Source organism: Salvelinus sp. IW2-2015, linkage group LG26, assembly GCF_002910315.2.
Source record: "Salvelinus sp. IW2-2015 linkage group LG26, ASM291031v2, whole genome shotgun sequence".
NCBI classification, from domain to species: domain Eukaryota; kingdom Metazoa; phylum Chordata; class Actinopteri; order Salmoniformes; family Salmonidae; genus Salvelinus; species Salvelinus sp. IW2-2015.
Window position 1 is genome coordinate 48,758,705 of NC_036866.1, and position 22,364 is coordinate 48,781,068.

At 43.0% G+C, this 22,364-nt stretch overlaps 1 protein-coding gene across 3 annotated transcripts in view; it reads right to left on the reverse strand.

Moving 5' to 3' along the window:
• The window catches only part of LOC111952130 (activating molecule in BECN1-regulated autophagy protein 1B), a 38,140-nt gene that overhangs the window by 14,300 nt on the left and 1,476 nt on the right, over window positions 1–22,364 (reverse strand). For all 3 annotated transcript variants that reach the window (XR_011474235.1, XR_002875687.3, XM_023970640.3), the window contains exons 2-13: window positions 14,792–15,019; window positions 12,585–12,643; window positions 12,254–12,437; window positions 11,696–11,868; window positions 11,419–11,485; window positions 9,547–11,255; window positions 9,074–9,160; window positions 8,684–8,869; window positions 6,768–6,949; window positions 6,267–6,377; window positions 5,493–5,681; window positions 3,990–4,144 (exon numbers count right to left, since the gene is read on the reverse strand). Coding sequence is in view for 1 of the 3 variants with exons in the window: in XM_023970640.3 (XP_023826408.1) it covers window positions 3,990–4,144; window positions 5,493–5,681; window positions 6,267–6,377; window positions 6,768–6,949; window positions 8,684–8,869; window positions 9,074–9,160; window positions 9,547–11,255; window positions 11,419–11,485; window positions 11,696–11,868; window positions 12,254–12,437; window positions 12,585–12,643; window positions 14,792–14,926 (3,237 nt within the window). In the remaining 2 variants the exon portion in view is untranslated. The remainder of the gene's footprint in view (window positions 1–3,989; window positions 4,145–5,492; window positions 5,682–6,266; window positions 6,378–6,767; window positions 6,950–8,683; window positions 8,870–9,073; window positions 9,161–9,546; window positions 11,256–11,418; window positions 11,486–11,695; window positions 11,869–12,253; window positions 12,438–12,584; window positions 12,644–14,791; window positions 15,020–22,364) is intronic.

Consider the following 22,364-nt stretch of genomic DNA (forward strand, 5'->3'; position numbering starts at 1 on the left):
TTAGGTGCTTTTTGCAAACTCCAAGTGGGCTGTCATGTGCCTTTTACCTCCCTGACCAAGGCCCTTCTCCCCCGATTGCTCAGTTTGGCCGGGCGGCCAGCTCTAGGAAGAGTCTTGGTGGTTCCAAACTTCTTCCATTTAATAATGATGGAGGCCAATGTGTTCTTGGGGACCATCAATGCTGCAGAAATGTTTTGGTACCCTTCCCCAGATCTGTGCCTCAACACAATCCTGTCTCAGAGCTCTGCGGATAATTCCTTCAACCTCATGGCTTGGTTTCTGCTCTGACATGCACTGTCAACTGTGGGACCTTATATAGACAGGTGTGTGCCTTTCCAAATCAAGTCCAAACAATTGAATTTACCATAGGTGGACATCAATCAAGTTGTAGAAACATCACAAGGATGATAAATGGAATCAGGATGCACCTGAGCTCTATTACAAGTCTCATAGCAAAGGGTCTGAATAATTACATAAATAAGTTTCTTTATTTTTAATACATTTGCAAAAATGTCTAAAAAACAGTTTTTGCTTTGTCATTATGGGGTATTGTGTGTAGATTGAATTAAACATTTTCCTCACCAAATTTAGAAAAACTCCATGACGTAACAAAATCTAGTTTGAGAAACAGACGCCTCACAAGTCCTCAACTGGCAGCTTCATTAAATAGTACCCACAAAACACCAGTCTCAACGTCAACAGTGAAGAGGCGGCTCCGGGATGCTGGCCATCTAGGCAGAGTTCCTCCCTTGATGTCGTAATGTCTTCTACATTTCTTTAGTTTTTTTCCTGTTTTACAGCTTTGATGCTCTGGAGCCTGGTGTTGTCGCCAAGGCGTGTTCAGACTGTCGGGACCCGGTTTCAGCTGCTGCGCAACGCTGATATCCTTCCACCCATAGATGGTCTGCCTGTATAAGCACCACCTGGACTGGACACAGCTAGACAAACTTACTTTGAGAAGATCAGGGAGTTTTGCGACGAAGAATGACTCTCTCCTAATACGTTGCTGCCACAATTTTTTTTTTTATCCTGCTGCTCAGCCACTTTACCCCTTATCGTAGGCATATAACTACCTCATCTGTCCCTGATATCGTTATTGATATTGTTCTTGTACATACTGTATATTATTTGATTTATATTGACACTATCTATTACTGATATCGCTACTATGCAAGTAACCATTTGGCTGTACCATTTACACCATCTGTAAAGACCCATCCACTTAGCAAGATGTGGCCAGTTGTGTCAAGTACTTAAGTAAAAATACTTTCAACTACTACTTAAGTATTTTTGGAGGTATCTGTACTTTACTATTTATATATTTGGCAACTTTTACTTCACTACATTTCAAAATAAAATAATGTACTTTTTACTCCATACATTTTCCCTGACACCCAAAAGTACTCGTTACATTTTGACAGGAAAAGTGTCCAATTCACACACTTATCAAGAGAACATCCCTGGTCATCCCTACTGCATCTGATCTGCATCACTAAACACAAATGCTTTGTTCGTAAATTGTCTGAGTGTTGGAGTGTGCCCCTGGCTATCCGTCAATAAAAAATMWAATTGTGCCGTCTGGTTTGCTTAATATAAGGAATTTGAAATGATTTATACTTTTACTTTTGATACTTAACTACATTTTAGCAATTCCATTTACTTTTGACACTTAAGTATTTTTAAAACCAAATACTTTGACTTTTACTCAAGTAGTATTTTACTGGGTGACTTTTATTTTTACTTCAGTCATTTTCTATCTTTACAATGTAGTACTTTTRCCACCAGATGTGGCTGGCAATTATAGCATTTCTTTCACATGACCAATCAATTTAGACAAGTGTGTCTGGGTAAGCGTCATCTAATATTTATWAAATATTTTTTATCTGAACACTTTCTGTTTACCTGGAATTTTCCCTTAATGTAGGCTGCTACTTTTAATCTTTACTATACTACTCACTGTTTAGCACATGACCTCACATGTGAATCCTTAAAGAGATGGGAGGGGCTGGCTTAAGAGGGTGTGAACAATGCTGAATGGGTGTTGACAAAGGAGTGCTCTCCAGTAGGTACCAAAACATTCAAAGGKACTTTTCTCAAAAATGAGTTTACAAGTTTATCAACTTTTAAAGAAGAATTACTTTCCCAGTGTTCCTCAAATGCAGTGTAAGATATYCCATTTTGTAGCTCTGAGTCTTTACTTTTATCCAATGTAAAAATGTTGCTAGATAAGACCGATTTGAGCCGGTCGGTCACAAATGAGTAGAATTGATTGAAATAAGCTTTAAACCTAAATTGCCATCCAAAACAMCAATTATCCAAGAAATATGCTTCAAATGTTGACTTCTTACATTGTGAAACATCATGAAAACGGCTGCAAGTGTTTAGATAAGCATGAGATTCCCTTTTTTCATCCTATTTATTGAATATCGGAGAAATTATCGGCCAATACAAATAWAAAATTTAAAAGGTCAACATCGGCCAATAATATAAGTGAACCGATATATCGCTCAGGATCTACAGTACCAGTCAAAAGTTTGGACACACGTACTCATTCAAGGGTTTTTCTTAATTTGTACTATTTTCTACATTGTAGAATAATAGTGAKGACATCAAAACTATGAAATAACACATGGAATCATGTAGTATCCCAAAAAGTGTTGAACAAATCAAAATATATTTAATATTTGAGATTCTTCAAAGTAGCCACCCTTTGCCTCGATGACAGCTTTACATGCTGACCCAAACCAGACGTACCCCCACACCAGACACGTTCAGGACACGCAGYTTGAAATATCAAAACAAATTCTGAACCAATTATATTKATTTGGGAACAAGTCGAAAKGRATTAAACATTTATGGCAATTTAGCTAGGTAGCTTGCTGTTGCTAGCTAATTTGTCCTGGGATATAAAAGTTGGGTTGTTATTTTACCTGAAATGCACAAGGTCATCTACTCCGACAATTAATCCACAGATAAAACTGTAAACTGAATTCCTTTCTCGTCATTTGTCCTCCTTCCTCCGGCTTCTTTTTTACTTCTTTGAACTTTACATGGCGGTTGSCAACCAACTTTACGGTGCATTACAACAACCGACTGGAGTGTGGACGTCAGTTCAACTTTCAATCACCCACGTGGGCATATGCTCCTAAAAACCAATGAGGAGAAGGGAAAGGCKGGACTTGCAGCGCATTGAGCGTCACAAATAGAACCTTGTATTTTAGCGCCTGGCCACGCAGATGCTCGCTGAGGCGCGTGAGCAGTGTGGGTGCAATGATTGAATAACACCGCGATGATTGAATAACACCGCAAGCGGTGGTCAGCATGTTTCACACTCGCATTGTCTCGCAACCACGCATTCTCTCAACCAGCTTCAGTTCCCACAGATGTTGAGCACTCGTTGGCTGCTTTTCCTTCACTCTGCAATCCAACTCATCCCAAACCATCTCAATTGGATTGAGGTCAGGTGATTGTGGAGGCCAGGTCATCTGATGCAGCACTTGGTTACTGAATGATTCCTTATGTGTTATTTCATAGTTTTGATGTCTTCACTATTATTATACAATGTAGAAAATAGTAAAAATTAAGAAAAACCCTTGAATGAGTAGGTGTGTCCAAACACTTGACTGGTACTGCATGTATTTCATGAGCCTTCTTATATCTCCTTCAAAATATGACAATTCACACTTTGTGTGTGTTTTTTGTCATTCATGAATGTGTTATTCAATGTGTTTCTATAGTAGTAAAGGCCAAACTCAATATTTCATCACATTTGTATTTTTATTGGACACCTATAGGGGTCCTAAAATGCAAAATCAATATCGCCAAATGATCCATGGTATGACCATCTTAAACCCCCCCTACTTATCCTACTATGTTCTCCCTCATTGTTGACCACCACACCCACACACTACTGACATAGGTTAACAGCAACATGTAACCAGGGTCATGTTCACTATGGAATACAAGAGAAACAAAAAGATCTTTCTCACCCTGATGGAGGTCTCGCCGCCGTGGGGCTGCTGCAGCCGGAACACTTGCGCCACCATGTGGTCAGTGGAGGGATGTAGCAGGATCCTGCGAGATGCTAAGCCCACCATCACGTAGCAGCCCATGGGAGACAGGCTCACCGAGATGGCATTGGGACCTGTGGGAGAAGTAAGACAAACTGACAAGGTTAGGTAAGATTCTTCTAGGTTAATATTGTAGTATAGTTTAGGTTCACTAAAAATAATATCCTCTTTAGTGCACTAATTTATTAGATTCAATGTTTTATACTCAACYAAAATATAAACGTTCCATGTTTCATGAGCTGAAATAAAAGATGTTCCATAGGCACAAAAAGCTTATTTCTCCAACATTTTGTGCACACATTTGTTTACATCCCTGCTAGTGAGCATTTCTCCTTTGCCAAGATAATCCATCCACCTTACAGGTGTGGCATATAAAGTAGCTGATTCAACAGCATGATCATTACACAGGTGCACCTTGTGCTGGGGACAATAAAAGGCCACTAAAATGTGCAGTTTTGTCCCACAACACAATGCAACAGATGTCTCACGTTTTGAGGGAGCGTGCKATTGGCATGCTGACTGCAGGAATGTCCACCAGAACTGTTGCCAGAGAATTTAATGTTCATTTCTCTACCATAAGCCACCTCCAATGTTGTTTTAGAGAATTTGGTAGTAGGTCCAACCGGCCTCACAACCACAGACCACATGTAACCACACCAGCCCATGACCTACACATCCGGCTTCTTCACCTGCGGGATCATCTGAGACCAGCCACCCAGACAGCTGATGAAACTGAGGAGTATTTCTTTCTTTAATAAAGCCCTTTTGTAGGGAAAAACAAATTCTGATTGATTGGGCCTGGCTCCCAAGTGGATGGGTCACCCATGGCTGCGCCCCTTCCCAGTCATTCCCAGTCATGTGAAGTCCATAGATTAGGGCCTAATGAACTTATTTACATTGACTGATTTCCTTATATGAACTGTAACTCAGAGAATCATTGAAATTGTTGCACGTTGCATTTATATTTTTGTTCAGTATAGATTCTCTAGTTCAGTGTCGCAAACCTCTCCTCAAGTACCCCCAGACGTTCCACGCATTTGACGTAATTCCAGAACTAGCAAACCTGATTCAACTAATAAGGTGATTAGTTGAACAATGGAATCAGGTCTGCCATCACTGGAATACCTGGAATAAGTGGATTGGCCGGGGGTACTTGAAGAAAAGGTTTGGGAAACACTGCTATTGTTCTATCCTGGAGGTCAAGTCCATGACGGCAAGACTTTCTAAATAATATAATACAATAACATCCCATTRAGCAAACTCTTTTATCCAAAGTGACTTTTATCCATGCATGCATACAATATTTACGTACAGATGAATTGATCCCAATGGGAACCAARCGGGAATCAAACCCACTATCCTGGCGTTGCAAGTACCACGCTCGACCAATTAATCTACAGAGGACCACGTGATATGACTTACCAAATCTCTTGGTGTAGAGCATCTCCCCCAGGTTGTGAGGGGCCAGGGAGTACACGGCCAGGATGCCCTCGTCAGGGAAGCCCCGCTGGCTGCTGGGTATGAACACGGCCAGGAGCTGCCCGTCCGCTGAGATGTCACAACTGGCGTCGTTGTATATCTTACAGTTTGGCACCAGCACATTCACAGAGGCTGGAAGGGGTGGGGAATACACTCAAGCACGCAGGAACACACAGGATGTCAATACTACAGTTTAATTTTGCGCACACACACATACTTTGTAATTCTGTCTTTGTGGGGACCTAAAATGTATTTCCATTCAAAATCATATTTTACCTAACCCAAACCCTAACCCCTTACCCTAATGCTGACCCTAATTTTAACCTTAACCGTAAACCTAACTGCTAAGCTGAAAATTGCTTTTGTCCTCATGGGGATGTGGGAAATGTCCCCACGACGGCGAATTGTCCTGGTTTTACTATTCTTGTGGGGATTTCTGGACATTTTAGGTCCCTACAAGAATAGAATAACTCCCCCACACACACACACACACACACACACACACACGATGTCAATACTACAGTATAATTCTACCAAGGTAAACGCAATCAGGGCAAGAAAACAAGCTGGGGCTTGTTTAGGAGAATGTAACGTTACAGAATGTTTAGAGAAGTGCATTGTATGGAACAGATACGACTGCCTGTCAGATAGAATATGGAATCGTGGCATCTTGATTCATTCGATTTCTACCTGCAACGTTCTGAACATTTCACATACCGTTGCTGATCTCAGGCAGGTCGAATTTGGTGAAGTCCCACCACTGCAGCCGGTAGGTGGTGTTGGCTATGTTACTAGCCACCGCTGACTGGCCGTCCCCGATGGAGGCACCTGAGAGACAGGAAAGAGCATTGGAAGTGAAGTAGGAAAAGGGACTGTCTACCATTATTGCAGACAACAGAAATGAACACTATCAAATGGATAACATTGAGATGTATGAGAGCAGTCAACCAGTCAGTTGTTGCACACTTAAACTGTACTGCGCTAGCTTGGATATCCTCTTTTACACCTTGCAGAATGGTTCCACCAACTACAAAGGATGGGTAATCAGGCCAGTGAAATACAGCTCAGCTTGGCACAGTATTGGTTTAAGGGTATTACAGTGCATTCGTCTTATAGACCACTATAATAATGATGACATGAGTACAGGACAATTGGATCACTTCAAACCACATGCTCTATAAGCAGAGGGCACTTTAGTGGGAGAATCTTGGTTATTACCTGCTAAGACCCTGTTGACAGAGGAGTGAGTGGCAAGGCCAGGCTGTCCCCTCTCGTGGAAGATCCCAGCGTAGGGCAGATACTCAGGCAACAGGAACCGCCGGGGAACGAAGCGCCCCAGCGAAGGAGCAGACATCCTGGCATTGCGCGGTGTTCTGTGCCTCGTCCTGTCGCCGTTATCACTGTTAAACACACCCACAGTTATTGGGAAAACAGAGGCTATTGGGAGACTTGTGGTGAAGCTAAGGGTTCAAAGTAGGATCACTGAACTCTGATTTCAAGACTAGTCCACCCCGCCACACCATCGGTTGTGTAGATCCAGCTATATGCCTCAACCAAACTTAATAGAAAAGATAAGCAACGTAAATCTGGACAGTATATGGTTCTTATCTTTTCCAACAAGATGGCCTGGGACATCTACTTAACCCCATTTTATCTCCTCCTCCACTTATTTCAACAGAAGACAACGTTGAGGTCTGAAAACAACTGGCATACTTTGATTGAAGAGCGTAATATCCCTTTAAAAAAGGTGGAATCTTTATTTTCTACATCCATATTTGCACCTATAAATTAATTATATAAATTATATATACATTGATTATTGAAGAATATAACTTATAAATACCTCATGAGCTTAGTTCGATTGTCATACCCCATCAGAACCCAAAATATAAGCGTGTTTTACTCCAATGTTCGTAAACATGAACTCATCCATTGACTTTTTGTCGACATTTAAAACATAGAAAACAGATGCGACAATTGCCTGCTACGGTGCAGTCTTGGGTCGATAACAACAGCTGGATGTAACGACATTATAACTAAACAWTAAAACTTCTGTTTCCATTATTGTTTCCATGATCCATTTAGGCAAATTGTGCATTAATAAAATTGGCGACAGCCTGCATGCCCTACCACCGATCTGTCCTTACATCCATATCTCTATCTATGAATTTGAAAGTGGTAACATTTCTCCAGGTCCATCCCTCAGTTATTTACCAAAACAGAGACCACTTTGACCACTTTGTCATTGTTTAGCTTTAAGGGGCCGGGGCCCGGTTTCCCATCATTAGAAACTTCATAGGAGCATCGTTAAATATCTGGAGAGGTTTCCCGAAACCATCATTATTAACATTGCACCTGAAAACGCTCGTTATCTAACGCCTGCCTCAGACCACTCGTAGAACAGCTAAGTGCGTCGTTAGATACTGTTTTGCCCTTCCGCGTTACTTTCTACACAGAAGATCTCTGCTAAACATGGAAACACACGGTTCATCCTTCTCTCTGAGACCGCCGATTACTTCGGAACAAAGTTGACTACAAATACAAAGTTGCAATTTCTACCAACAACCAATGTATAAAAAGATCCTTCAAAATGAAAACCGAGATGACAGAATTAAAAGATAAACAGTAGGCCATAGACCTATTTCAATCATATTGAAATACATTTCATGTTCAATCAATTTAGTTACATTATAATACTTGTAGGTTACTGTCTGTAATTTGTCTCAATATAGTTCATGTCTAGCCTAACGTGTGCAATGATGTGCCAAATCTGTGATTTAGTGAATTATTATCGGGTAAGCCTTAGAATAAGCCTCCTCAATATTTGCGGCCATAGGTGATAATATTTTTCTTGGAGCTGATCCATCGTCAGTATTGTGGAATAATTCTAATGTTAAGGTAAGATTTAAATGGAGAAAGCTGATCCGAGAGCAGCACTCCCTTTCTTTCGACCCTATCAGTATCGACACATGCCTCAATGACGCACTTAGCAAACGTTCTCTCTGCTTGGTGTTTTGGGAAACGCATTTTACATCTTCGGCCGTTGTAGGAAAGATGCATCGTTAAAACACATTTAAGACTAAGTTCCATCCCTATCGGGCAACCGGACCCAGGATGGGCTGCCGCCAACTCACTCTAGCTCCTCAAAGTCCACGTCGCTGTTCTCAATGGCGGCCGAGGGGTTGCCGGCAGGGCTGTCCGACGAGGAGGAGAGTGTCCTCAGCCGGTTCTGCTGGTAGCGCAGCGAGCGCTGGCGAATACTATCCCGCCTTGACAGGTACTGGATCATCCTCTGGGCATAGTACGCAGCCGGGGACAACCTGCCGAAAAAATAACCGCAGATAGAAGGGTTCAATGGGGAATTACAGCTGTAGGGTTCATAGTAGGCTTGCAAAATTCCAGAAACTTCACCCAAAATTTKAGTTCGTTAACACACCTGGAAACCTAAGGATCTTTTCAACCTTACTCAATGGGTTTTATCCTATCAAAGATGATACCATTTTAATAGGGGTTAAGATTGGTACCTGGCGGGGTCTGGGTAGATAGGGTGTTCTCGGGATCCTCCCATGTCGTAGCGGGAGAGAGAGAGGAGGGAGGACTCTAACAGCCTTCTGTGAACAAACCCACCAAACAATGGATCAGCAATTCATCTCCTCTGCAAAGGGAGTCTATTTGTTTTATACAAATCCAACTATTTGGACAATATAAGTCTATCACGGAAATACTGCGTAAAGCAGACCAGTCGTCACTTGCTGTAATGTTATCATGCCAGAGTGGATCACTAGATAAAGTGAGACAAGTGSTGTTCAGTAGATACCAAACTGAAGAAAACAGTCCGAAACAGAGTGGTACTATCTGAGCTCATTCAATAAGAAATGCTCATTTTCATTTTCCGTTTCAAAATATTTTGCTGCGGTGTGCCCTACTAAACAGGACACTGAGGCTGAGCAAAAAAACAACACCGCAGAGACTACCAAGGCCTTTCTCATTACTCTACCTTCTCAGAGAATCCTCATCCGGGTTATCCACAGGCATTTCCTGGCTTAAGGCCTCTGGCGGTGCGTCGGCGGAGCGGCTGGAGGTGGCCTGGCGATAGACGCGCTCCCACTGGCCTGTCTCCTGGTTGAACACCAGGCCCACTGTCTGCTCCCCGGGCTGGGCAGAGGACGACGCAATGGTGGGGAAGGGCATGGCCGCAACGTGAGGGCCTGGGGAGGGCTGTAGCTCGCTGGGCTCAGGGGGTTGGGCTACCCTCCTCTCCCTCTCTTGGGGATGGGGGTGTGGATCCCGGCTCCGTGATGATGCATGGGGCTCCTCATAGGCAGGGCTGGGGGGCTGCCGCCAGGGAGAGCTGGAGCCCTCCTGCGTGGAGACAGCGGAGGTGGAGGAGGCTGGGCTGGTGCGCTCCCAGCGTTGGGAGTCGTGGTTGAAGGTGAGCAGGTTGTGGCAGGCCCGGCAGCGGTTCAGGTGGCCTCGGGAGGAGTGGGCGGCGCTAGAGAAGGGAGGGGGGTTGTTCTCAGTAGGGGCAGGTGGGGGTGGCTGGGGCTGGTAGTGGGAGGACACGGAGGGCCCGGGTCTCTCTGGGTCTATGTTGTTGTTGAGCAGCTCCTGCATCTGCTCCTGGCCGCCCTCCCCTCCCCCGACATCCACGCTGGCGGCCCCCAGCGGCAACTCCAGGTCCTGCATGCGGTCGAACTCCATGAAGTAGCGGCTAAGATTGCACTGGAGCACATTGCGGAACGAGGCCGGGTTGCTGCGCGTGCCATCCCAGAAAGGGTGGTGCCCACTGCTGGAGCCCACCCCTCCTCCTCCACCACCACTTCCTCCTCTCTGATTGGCCACAGGGCTGGAGCCAAGTTCGGCGCCCGGCTGCGGGGGGAAGCCTCGTCCCTCGGTGGCGGAGGTGTAGACGGGGGACTGGGAGGAGCCGTCTTGCTGCCGCAGCACTGACAGCAGGCTGACAGAGGACGAGCTGGTCCGGGGGGGCAGCATCCCACCCCCAACACCACCCATACCCCCTCCACTGCTCCCCCCACTTCCGGCCCCGCTCTCTGAGCTTCTCATGTTTAGCAGGCTGCGTGTCCAGTCAGGTCCGGGCAGAGGGCGGGATGGGGGTTGGTGTTGGTGGATGGTGGGCGGGGGCAACAGCTGCTGGCTCAGGGGCTGGCTGGCCACGTGGGTGGTAGGCACGGCGCGGTGCAGGGAGCTGCCGGCACTGTAGTAGACTGTGGTGAAGGCCGAGGGCCGCTGCTGGGCTCCAGTGGGCTCTGAAGGCTGCCGGGGCTCCGTACGGGCCGAAAAGGTGGAGGCGTGGGGGGCTGGCTGAGAGGCCACCTGGGGAAGCTCGGGGTGGACAACAGGCCTGGAGGTGGAGGGACTCTCCCCCAGAGAGGGGCTGCGGTTGGCCATGCAGCGGCTGCAGAGGCACACCATGCCCAGGTGCTGGGTGCAACCTGGGTAGGGCAGTCCACGGTCCTGCGAGGCTGGGTACTGGCCCAAAGGCATGCTGGGGGGCTCGCCGCTGCCCTCCCCGCCAGGGCGGGACACATCACCCCCAGCCTGCGCACCGGACGAGCGCGATGACAGGATGTGCAGGAAGTTGTGGAGGATTGGCGTGCGGCGTACAGGCTGGGAGGGCAGGAAGGAGCGCTGGCGGAAGTGGGGCATCTCCACACTGTCCATGGGGACCTCGGAGTCATCATCATTCTACAGAACATATTAGGGTACAGTCATGTTGAATGTTTAAGGGTATTAGGGTACAGCCATGTTTTTAAGGCTTTGAGAAGATTCTTTCATTTCTAGACAGAAAACAATGTGCCTTATTCCCAACTCAGCATAACGTTCGGGCACTAAGCGACGAATGACTCACCTGCTGGTTGGAGGGGTTCACAATAGCCGTCAGAAGATTGTGCCCCAAAGGATCAAACCTCACCAACCTGACAGAGATGGAGCTGAGATTTTCATAAACTCAAAGATATCCTAATCATAGCAAACCATACAACATGTTCACTACACTGGGGGTTGTTGCATGTGAATGGAACATAAATGTTAAGACATTTTGTACATGTTTAAAATCCATCTTCCGAAATATGTGTCACACAGAATGAAATAGAACACAATATAATTGTGCCTAAATGGTGTCCGACCTGACTCTTTCAGTCTCGCTGCCGGTTTTCACCACGGCGAAGGGCTCGGGCCGACTCCAGTCCCAGAAGTGTAGCTCATTGTTGGTGGCGATGAGGAGGAGCTGGGCGGTGGGGTGGAAGGTAAGCGAGGCAATGGCAACGTTGCTCTCTGTGAACCAGCTCTCACTGCCCCCCTGCAGAAACAAACACAAGAAGGGGGTTTAATAGAGAAAGACACAAGAACGGTACGGCAATACTGGATAGAAAACATTTGCCTGATGTTTACGGAATGCGGACTGCTGTGATCAGGGTTTATCAACTAGGCAACCAATAGCAACACATTGAAGATGGAAAAGTTTCCTTATGACGCCTGGAGCCGCAACAAACCAGTCGGACAAAGGCGAGTTCCCTGGGGTACACCTCAACATTTACTTCTGTCGAGACTGTGCTGTGTATGGGAGTCTTACAACCTAACATAACAATAAAATATACCAATACAACTTAGCAAGCGGGGACCTGAAACTTGTCCTATTCATCTTAATAGGGGTCTGTCTGTGTTTTAGAAAAGGCACCACTTACATGCAGGTCCCAGATGCGGACCTCTCCGTCAAGGCACCCGGAGGCCACCAGGCCGGGGATGGTGGGGTGAAAGGTCACACACCAGGGTGTGCGGCGGTGGCCCACCAGTGAATGCAGGCACTTTCCAGTCTTCACCTCCGTGATGTAGATGTTGTGGTTGACGTGAGTGGAAGCCATGAGGGTCCTATCAGAGTAGATAGAAGAGGGGGAGAGAGAGAAAACAGGTGCACGGAGTGAATGGTACTGCTGCTGTTATAATGCTAAAGGAAGCCCTGCGTCTCAAATGCTCTCATGAATCGATTCATGCGGCTGGGTCAGTTGAGTTCCTTACCGGTCTGGGCTGAAGGCCAACAGGAACGTGGAGCGAGGGCTATCTGGCAGCTCTACTTTCTGTGTGAGGCAACAAACATCACTTAACGCCAGAGCCTTACATGGAGGTAGCACATTGATTATTAAAAGCACAAAATGACAAACACAGAATAGACAGGTGTTTTAAACTTATGACTTGATTCAAGTCGAATTGTGATGCATTAACTTAGGGATTTTGAAGAACAGCTCCCAAAAAGACTGAAGATRATAAAGATAAGCACAGGGCATTGTTTCCATGGAGACGAGTTACATCAATGGTATACTGCACTCCAGATCAAAACGCCTACTGCAGCAAGTGGGCAGCAAGAGATGGATCGCCTATTACTATTCCATATCTGTTGAAACTAGGGCTGGGCGGTATACCGTATTTTATGATATACCGGTATTGATGCAGGGACCGATTTGGGTTTTTCTGTACCGGTATTTGAATGTTTGGTTTGTTAAATGTGATACGCCATGTGTAATGTCCATTTTTATAGTTTACTTCTCTACTTGAGTCGTCTCTCTCCGCTCTTTCTCTCCGTGCCACTTTCCACACAGACCTAGCCACGCCCCCTGTCACTCAAGGGGCGCATTTGATGTTCCTCAACCACGAGACACTTGCGTTCAGTCTGCATGGTCAACGCAGCACATGCAACAACGTTGATGACAACAATGCTGTTTTCACTTTGCTTCTTAATATAACTCTACTAGTGTTCTAGAATGACTCTATTAGTTTGTGTTTCTTACATCAGCAAACAGCTAGTTTGTCATTTCTTAGCAAGTTGCCCTGAATCTTGTGAGACGCTAATTGTTAGATGCTAATGCTAATAGCTAGCTAGCTAATACAGCKTGATTAACACCAGTGATGGTGTAGACCTAAATCAGCATGTTGTTTGTGCAACAGTATCTTCTAAGTCAAAGAGGAATATGCAAAGCAAGAATATGTTAGCTACATAAGTAGCTAAGAGAAAACATAGTCAACGCTTATAGGGTCCCCGAGGAAACACTTATCAACACTTTGTTCCTACCCTGTCACAATAACTCCTCCCTGGCATTTTTTTTAGTTGTCATCTCAAACAACACTGTATTCAAAGTGACCACTATTATTTTCTAAATATAGAATTAGAATAGTCATTCTATTTCCATGATTACAACAGTTTTGCTCTAATCCGCAAGTCAAATCACAATTGCAACATTTGGTTAAAAATAAGTCCTAGATTATTTGCTCATATCGTGCAGCCTTACGTGGCAGTGTGGAAATGATCTGAAATGAGCAGTTGTGTAAAGTACTTAAGTAGTACTTGAAAGTAATTTTACTTAAGTAATTGTTTTTGGTATCTGTACTTTACTTTAATATTTGACAACATTTACTTCACTACATTCCTAAAGAAAATACTGTACCTTTTACTCCATACATTTTCCCTGACACCTAAAAGTACTCTTTACATTTTGAATGCTTAGCAGGACAGGAAATTGCTCCAATTCGCTCACTTGTAAAGAGAACATCCCTGGTCATCTACTGCCTCTGATCTGGAGGACTCACTAAACACAAATGCTTTGTTTGTAAATTATGTTGGGAGTGTTGGAGTGTGCCCCTGGCTATCCATAAATAAATAAAAAACAAGAAAATGGTGTCATCTGGTTTGCTTAATATAAGGAATTTGAAATTATTTATATTTTTACTTTTGATACTTAAGTACATTTTACCAATTACATTTACTTTTGATACTTAAGTATATTTAAAACCAAATACTTTCAGACTTTTACTCAAGTAGTATTTTACTGGGTGACTTTCACTTTTACTTGAGGAATTTTATATTCACATATCTTTACTTTTACTCAAGTATGACAATTGGGTACTTTTTCCACCACTGTAATTGAGTGCAGGAAAGGCAGAAATTGTTTTGGTTGAAGTTGAATTGAACAGTATAAAACAATCAGAATGGAGAAAGACTCATTGAAATCACTTAGAATGTGTGTTTTGCCACCCTAGGATCACTCACTACTCATAAAGCAAATGTAGAACTTTTATTATTCAAAAACTAAAAATACCATCATACCATCCAATTTATTTATTTTTTAAATACTGTGATATAATATTTTGGCCATATCGCCCAGCCCTAGTTGAAACCAAAGCAGTTTTGACTAATCTCTTCACTGGGATAGTGGGTCGTCTTTGGCTGTTACCTGACTCTGCCATTTCATCCAGCGGACCTTCTCCTCCACCATCTGCTGCAGGAGGCGCTGGGAACCAAAGGCCTGCGAGCCGCGCTCCCGGGTGGACAGGATCCGCACAGAGTTCCTTTGATGACGAGAGGCCATGGTTCTCCTCCTGTACAGGCCGGGGCCACACCACTGCTCTCTGCCTGCTCTAGGGAGAGTCACTTCTGCTGCTGCTAGCTCGCCATGCAGAGGCTGGGGAGGGAAGAGAGGGCCAAGAAGGAGATSGTAGTTAGTTGTTGCGGTGGGGTAGGCATAGGTTTTGCACAGGGAAAGGGAAGGGAAAAAAGAGGGTTGCCTAGTAGATGACTTTATTGAAGTAACAGAAAACGAGAGTTTGACAGAGGACCACATTGTAGATCATAAGGGTGTGTGCTGTGTGATGTGAGGGGGCAGTTCTAGGCCTGAACTTTATTAGTAGCATGACTGGCGAAGATAGCCGATTATGTAAACTGACAGCTAGAGGCAGCATTCCCCAATGAGTGCTATGGAACTATTTAGGAGATCAGTACTAAGATATTCTGTGTCCTTAAATAAAAACATGCAAGTTTGCAGCTCTCTGGCTAGCATACACATGCAGCCAAAGCTAAAACCTCACATCTGGAAGGTTGCCTAAACAGTTGCCTAAACTGTTTTAGAATTTTGTCATATTTTGGTTCCAAATTGGCAAAACACCACAGCCAATGCAAAACAGTACCGCTTTAGCACTCCCTTAACACATAAGAGTCTAAGCCGGGGGATGGGGTGCTACTAAGCTATACGGAACTGTTTTAGGAATGTCACAGCAAGGATAATCTTGCTTTTTGAATTTTAAGACTTTTTGAAGTATCAAAAAAACATGAAAAAATATTTGATGAATAATTATTTGGGCCTTACCGCTGTTTGCCCATTCAAACGAATTGAATAACATAATCACTACATGGAACAACATAGTCCCAAAATAAAAATACAAAGGAAGTTTGTTCTGAAGTGTTTATCCTATATCTGAGAGATACAATTGAAGTCGGAAGTTTACATACACTGAGGTTGGAGTCATTAAAACTCGTTTTTCAACCACTCCACAAATTTCTTGTGAACAAACTATAGTTTTGGCAAGTTGGTTAGAATATCTACTTTGTGCATGACACAAATCATTTTTACAAACATTTGTAAACAGATTATTTCACTTATAATTCACTGTATCACAATTCCAGTGGGTCAGAAGTGTACATACACCAAGTTGACTATGCCTTTAAACAGCTTGGAAAATTCCAGAAAATGATGTCATGGCTTTAGAATCTTCTGATAGCCTAATTGACATCATTTGAGTCAATTGGAGGTGTACCTGTGGATGTATTTCAAGGCCTACCTTCAAACTCCGTGCCTCTTTGCTTGACATCAAGGGAAAATCAAAAGAATTAGCCAAGACCTGAGAAAAAAAWTTGTAGACGTCCACAAGTCTGGTTCATCCAAGGGAGCATCTGTACAAACAATAGCACGCAAGTATAAACACCATGGGACCACGCAGTCGTCATACCGCTCAGGAAGGAGACGTGTTCTGTCTCCTAGAGATGAACGTACTTTGGTGCGAAAAGTGCAAATCAATCCCAGAACAACAGCAAAGGACCTTGTGAAGATGCTGGAGGAAACAGGGACAAAAGTATCTATATCCACAGTAAAACAAGTCCTATATCAACATATCCTGAAAGGCCGCTCAGCAAGGAAGAAGCCACTGCTCCAAAACCGCCATAAAAAAGCCAGACTACGGTTTGCAACTGCACATGGCGACAAAGATTGTACTTTTTGGAGAAATGTCCTCTGGTCTGATGAAAGAAAAATATAACTGTTTGGCCATAATGACCATCGTTATGTTTGGAGGAAAAAGGGGGAGGCTTGCAAGCTGTTGCATCCCAACCGTGAAGCACGGGGGTGGCAGCATCATGTTGTGGGGGTACTTTGCTGCAGGAGGGACTGGTGCACTTCACAAAATACATGGCATCATGAGAGAGGAAAATTATGTGGATATATTGAAGCAACATCTCAAGACATCAGTCAGGAAGTTAAAGCTTGGTCGCAAATGGGTCTTCCAAAAGGACAATGACCCCAAGCATACTTCAAAGTTGTGGCAAAACGGCTTAAGGACAACAAAGTCAAGGTATTGGAGTGGCCATCACAAAGCCTTGACCTCAATCCTATGGAAAATGTGTGGGCAGAACTGAAAAGGCGTGTGCGAGCAAGGAGACCTACAAACCTGACTCAGTTACACCAGCTCTGTCAGAGGGAATGGGCCAAAATTCACCCAACTTATTGTGGGAAGCTGGTGGAAGGCTACCCAAAACATTTTACCCAAGTTAAACAATTTAAAGGCAATGCTACCAAGTACTAATTGAGTGTATGTAAACGTATGACCTACTGGGAATGTGGTGAAAGAAATAAAAGCTCATTCTTCCTACTATTATTCTAACATTTCACATTCTTAAAATAAAGTGGTGATCCTAACTMACCTAAGACAGGGAATTTTTACTTGAATTAAATGTCAGGAATTGTGAAAAACTGAGTTTAAATGTATTTGTCTAAGGTGTATGTAAACTTCCGACTTCAACTGTATAAGAAAGTTTTTTTTTTTTTTAACACCTTATTTTGGGCACTAAACAGTCTCCATATATACCTCCATTCATTTTGTTCAACTGGTACCGAGGGACCTTCAGGCGAGTCTTGTGAGGACCGTGAGCGTCCTAGAGCAAAACATGTACGTGTTCGGGAGAGTCTCACCTTAACACGGAGGGGTCATATTAGGGTGTAGCCCAAAATGTTCGGACGCTACAGACAGAAGTTGGCAGATCGGCTGTACAAACTTCAGACGAGTCCCAAGACGCTTGTGGGGTCATGGAGCAAAACGGAGAACACCACTGTGTTTGTGAGAGTCATCTTTCCATAGAAGGGTCATAGTTTTGTAGGCCAAACTATTCGGACGCTAAAGACGATTTTGTGAGAAGACCGATTTTCGGGATGTCTCATGGTCTGACAAACACCACTCTAGCTCTGTCACTGCAAATACAGAAGTGTTACATAGGCGGACGCAGTGGATTGAGACGCATCCAATGCCAAAAAAAAAAAAAAGATCTTTCTAGCTTAAAATGAAGAATTTTTAAGGAATATTTTATTATTATGCTAATTAGATTTCCGGGTGGGCGTGGACATCGACCTTAGGGTCGAAACCCTAAGGCATTTTTATCAAGATGATACAAACCTTTACAAGCTGATACTAAACACTTAGTCTATATGTCCGTATTCAAGGAATGCTGATATTTCATCTGTACTGACACTGACTAAACATAGGCCTGGTGCCTAGGTACATGTCGTTATTAAATAGACAACTGCGGGTTTTCAAGGAAAATGTCTGCTCTCAAGCTGTCAAATAGTTCATGGTTGTCGAGAAAACAGATGAAAACAGGTGAAATACTACATTTCAAATCACATAAGAATGATCATTCTGATTACTGAAATGCTCAACTAACAAACAAAATATTAAACCACTGTAAAAGGTCTAAACAAGCACCTACAGTATATTTTCAAAATAGTAGCCGACTACCTTGGGAGGTCAGCTTTAGCTTACATTGTTAACCATGTAGCTAGGCTAACTTCAAATAAGAAGTATTGGTAAAATGATGAATATATCTAGCTTATTAACAACAAACAAGAAATTAGCTAGCTAGCTAGCTATCTAGCAAATATTTAAGAAAACAGCATGGTACCGCCGTAAATTTGTTTTCAATTTGGATATTGGTTTGACATTCAGAGTTTTCTCTCAATACCTCTTCGAAAGAAGATCTTAGCTAGGATGAATAGAGTGATACATGTATAATCAGATGACAGAGATCAACATAGCTACAGCGTTTTTTCACACCATTCCATTCAGTCTTAAAAAAGTGACTTTACATTGGTTTCAATGGGGGAATATTATGCACCCATGGCTAAGGGCCTGTCTTAACCTGGCATTTACTGAAAACCTACATTTTGTCTCAATTAAATGATCTAGAGATCTTAAACCAAGGTTATATTTTTCTCACAACAATTATATTTAGACATTTTATCTAGTTTAAAACAATATACACTGAACAAAAATATAAACGCAATATGTAAAGTGCTGGTTCCATGTTTTATGAGTTGAAGTAAAAGATCACAGAGATTTTTCATACGCACAAAAAGCTTATATCTCTCAAAATGTTGTGCACAAGTTTGTCAAGATAATAAATCCACCTGATAGGTGTGGCATATCAAGAAGCTGATTAAACAGCATGATCATTACACAGGTGCATCTTGTGCTGGGGAAAAATAAAAGGCCACTAAAATGTGCAGTTTTGTCACGCAACACAATGCCACAGATGTCTCAAGTTGAGGGGGCATGCAATTGACATGCTGACTGCAGTAATTTCCACCAGAGAAGTTCCCAAAGAATTGAATGTAAATTTCTCTACCATAAGACACCTCAAACTTATTTTTAGAGWATTTGGCAGTACGTCCAACCAGCCTCACAACCGCAGACCACGCCAACCCAGGACCTCTACATCCGGCTTCTTCACCTGTGGGATCGTCAGAGGGAGGGAGTATTTCWGTCTGTAATAAATCCCTTTTTTGGCTGGGCTTGGCTCCCAAGTGGGTGGGCCTATGCTCTCCCAGGCCCACCCATGGCTTCACCCCTGCCCAGTCAMGTGAAATCCATAGATTAGGGCCTAATGAATTTATTTCAACTGACCGATTTCTTTACATTAACTGTAACTCAGCAAAATCTTGAAATTGTTGCGTTTATGTTTTTGTTTAGTATAACGTCACCAATTTCTTTTAACATACAATATAGTTCCGTATTTAAATGATTAATGTTATAGTATTTTTTACTCCTTTTTATCAAGGGTGGCAAAAATTTGAGGTGACTGTACATGATAAATATGTGCAATATTGGAAAGTATGTTCAGTGTTGGATTTCAAAACCATCTGGATATTAACTATAGAAAATAAGATCTGCATGTGCATTAGTAACCAAAACACTAWTATGAAAAATATTTCTGGCGATTCAAACGGGAGGATAAAATAAAATAAAAACATGTACTTTGATAAGAGATCAAGTTGATCTGTAGCTTATATGGATCGTGAGTTATTGAATATTAGACCCATCACAGGATATATTCATGCAAAATCAGTTAAATAAAAAATTGCATTTCTAATGGGCTATGGGCAGGGAAGGTCAGTGACCCAACATCAAGTGGTTTTAGGTGTATATGTCAATTGTACTGGAAGCTATTTAAAATMTGATCWGTARGTGAATTAACCCTTTACACTTGTACCCATAAAGGGGTTGAAAATGGCACTGATAAGCACCTATAATGCAACGCAATGGCTATACAGTAACATTAACGTCAGAGCTCAGGCTTCACAGCGCTGTATGGGTTTTGACTGACAGCCGTTCCAAACTTAAGCACTGCACGAGACAAGAAGTTGCCCCCATCCCGCAAATTGGGCACATTTTGCAAAMGTTTTGTTGTCTAAGTGAGGGAAATACTGTAAATGAAGAGGACTCTATGTATTTTGAAAGATGAGATGTTGATGATTATAATAAATACCGCTTTGATGTCATACCAGCAAGCCAAACACCTGGGAACCCAAATGTGCACTTCACATTCCCATATCATAAAACATGTCATACACGGTGTGAACATTTATGGTCACTATGTTTGATGATTCGTAACAAGATGACATGGCGTCATACCCTGAGTTGTTCTGAACAGAATGAGCCTGTTTGTCTATTGTTAAGAACATTTGTAGCGGAACACGCTCCTGAACCCATTCATGACTCCTTTCTACACGCACCAAAGTTACAATCTGTTTCTCTGAATTGCCTTGTGAAAGCCCAATACTAAGATCATATTCTATCATTTAGATAGTCATGTTGGCAATAGAACAAGATTTCAAATGATGCCCACCTGACCCAGATTGTGATTTATAATAGGCCGTTGGATTACGTTAACAACAACAGTAATTGTGTGATTGCGGGGATGCAGGTTTGTGTTCCAAACAAAACTACAAGTGTGCTTGCTCTAGTTCCTCAGTGGCACAGCTAGGAGAACAAAAAAAGAATTAAAATTACAAATAAAAGCACCTTATAGTTGAAGACTCTTCTTTGAGTCATAAAAGTGCATTGAAATGAATTGGGAACTGGGCACACTTGGTGTGTGGCCACTTGGAGACACCAGATAGTCCTCTCACTCAAACCCTTGTCATTTTTTTGTCTTATGTTGCACCTACCCCAAATTTTCCAGGAATAGTCTTGTATGATCTACTGAAAAGTGTATGTTCCAGATGCGTAGGAGTCAAAATAAGAATACTGGAAGAAAGAGAGACCCACACACTGTCTAAAAAAAGAATAGATCCAAAATTGAGGCTTGAATGCAAAATAAGGATGTTCATTGAAACATGGTACCCCAAAAAATGTATCATAGTGCAAGAAGGTGCATAAATAAAAAGTGAAAACAATGTGTTTTTTMGGGCACCATGTTTCAARGAACATCCTTATTTTGCATTCAAGCCTCAATTTTGGATATATTCCTTTTTTCGACAGTGTGTGGGTCTCTATTTCTTTCAGAGATATTCGTATCATGTATCATTGTATCCAGAGAAATTATTGTTACTTCACATTGTGGTTTTACATCTCTAGTTCACCTTGATAGGAAGCTTTTGAACAGTATCCTTGTAAATGGTTCAAATATATCACCCTTAGTAGTTAGCGGTAACTAATAAAAATGCTGGGCCCTTCAGCGACTGGGGGCCCTATGTAGTGTGTATAATCTTCATATAGGGCTAAACCTCAAGAATGGAATGCAGGGAAAGTAGRGAACTCTAAAAGAAGCATGGCCGATGGAAAAGTTAGGAACATGTCTGAAACCAATAGCACGTGGGGAGAAGACGAGKGCACAGACAAGGATGAAGGAGGATGTGGAACATGAATCAGAAGGAGGTGGAAATGAGGAAGAATGGGAAAAGGAACAAAGTTGGGGTGGGAAAGAAGACACCTAGTGTTGAGAATACCTCATATCTGTTGGGAGTCTGGTTTCTGYGAGGGTTGGGGCCCAAATTGGCGAATTTGTTGGAAGTATCCAAGATGGTGGAGAGAAGTGGAAATAAAGGCGGTCAGGAGGATTGGGTTGGCCTTGATTTTTTGTGTTTCTGCTGAACAGAAGAAGCTTGTTTTGGAATCTCGGGCGAATGGATGACTGTGCTGTGTCATGCTTTGAGCTACAGAGAAGAGCACCTGTCAAGYCATTCATTTCCGGTGTCTTGGAGGAAGTAGGCATCAAAGTGCTGAAGAGTATTCATGGAGCGGTTGATGCATGTAGGATACATTTTTGAGTTGATGGCAAGAAAGAAAATAGTTTGTCTATTCTTGTGTTTTTTTGGGGAGTCCCTCCCGACCCGAGTTAACCTGGTAAGAGCTTTTATTTCCAGGCCTTTGCAGTGTAAATGGTGTACTGTAGAATGTAGAATGTTTGGACATGTACCGTTCTGAGCA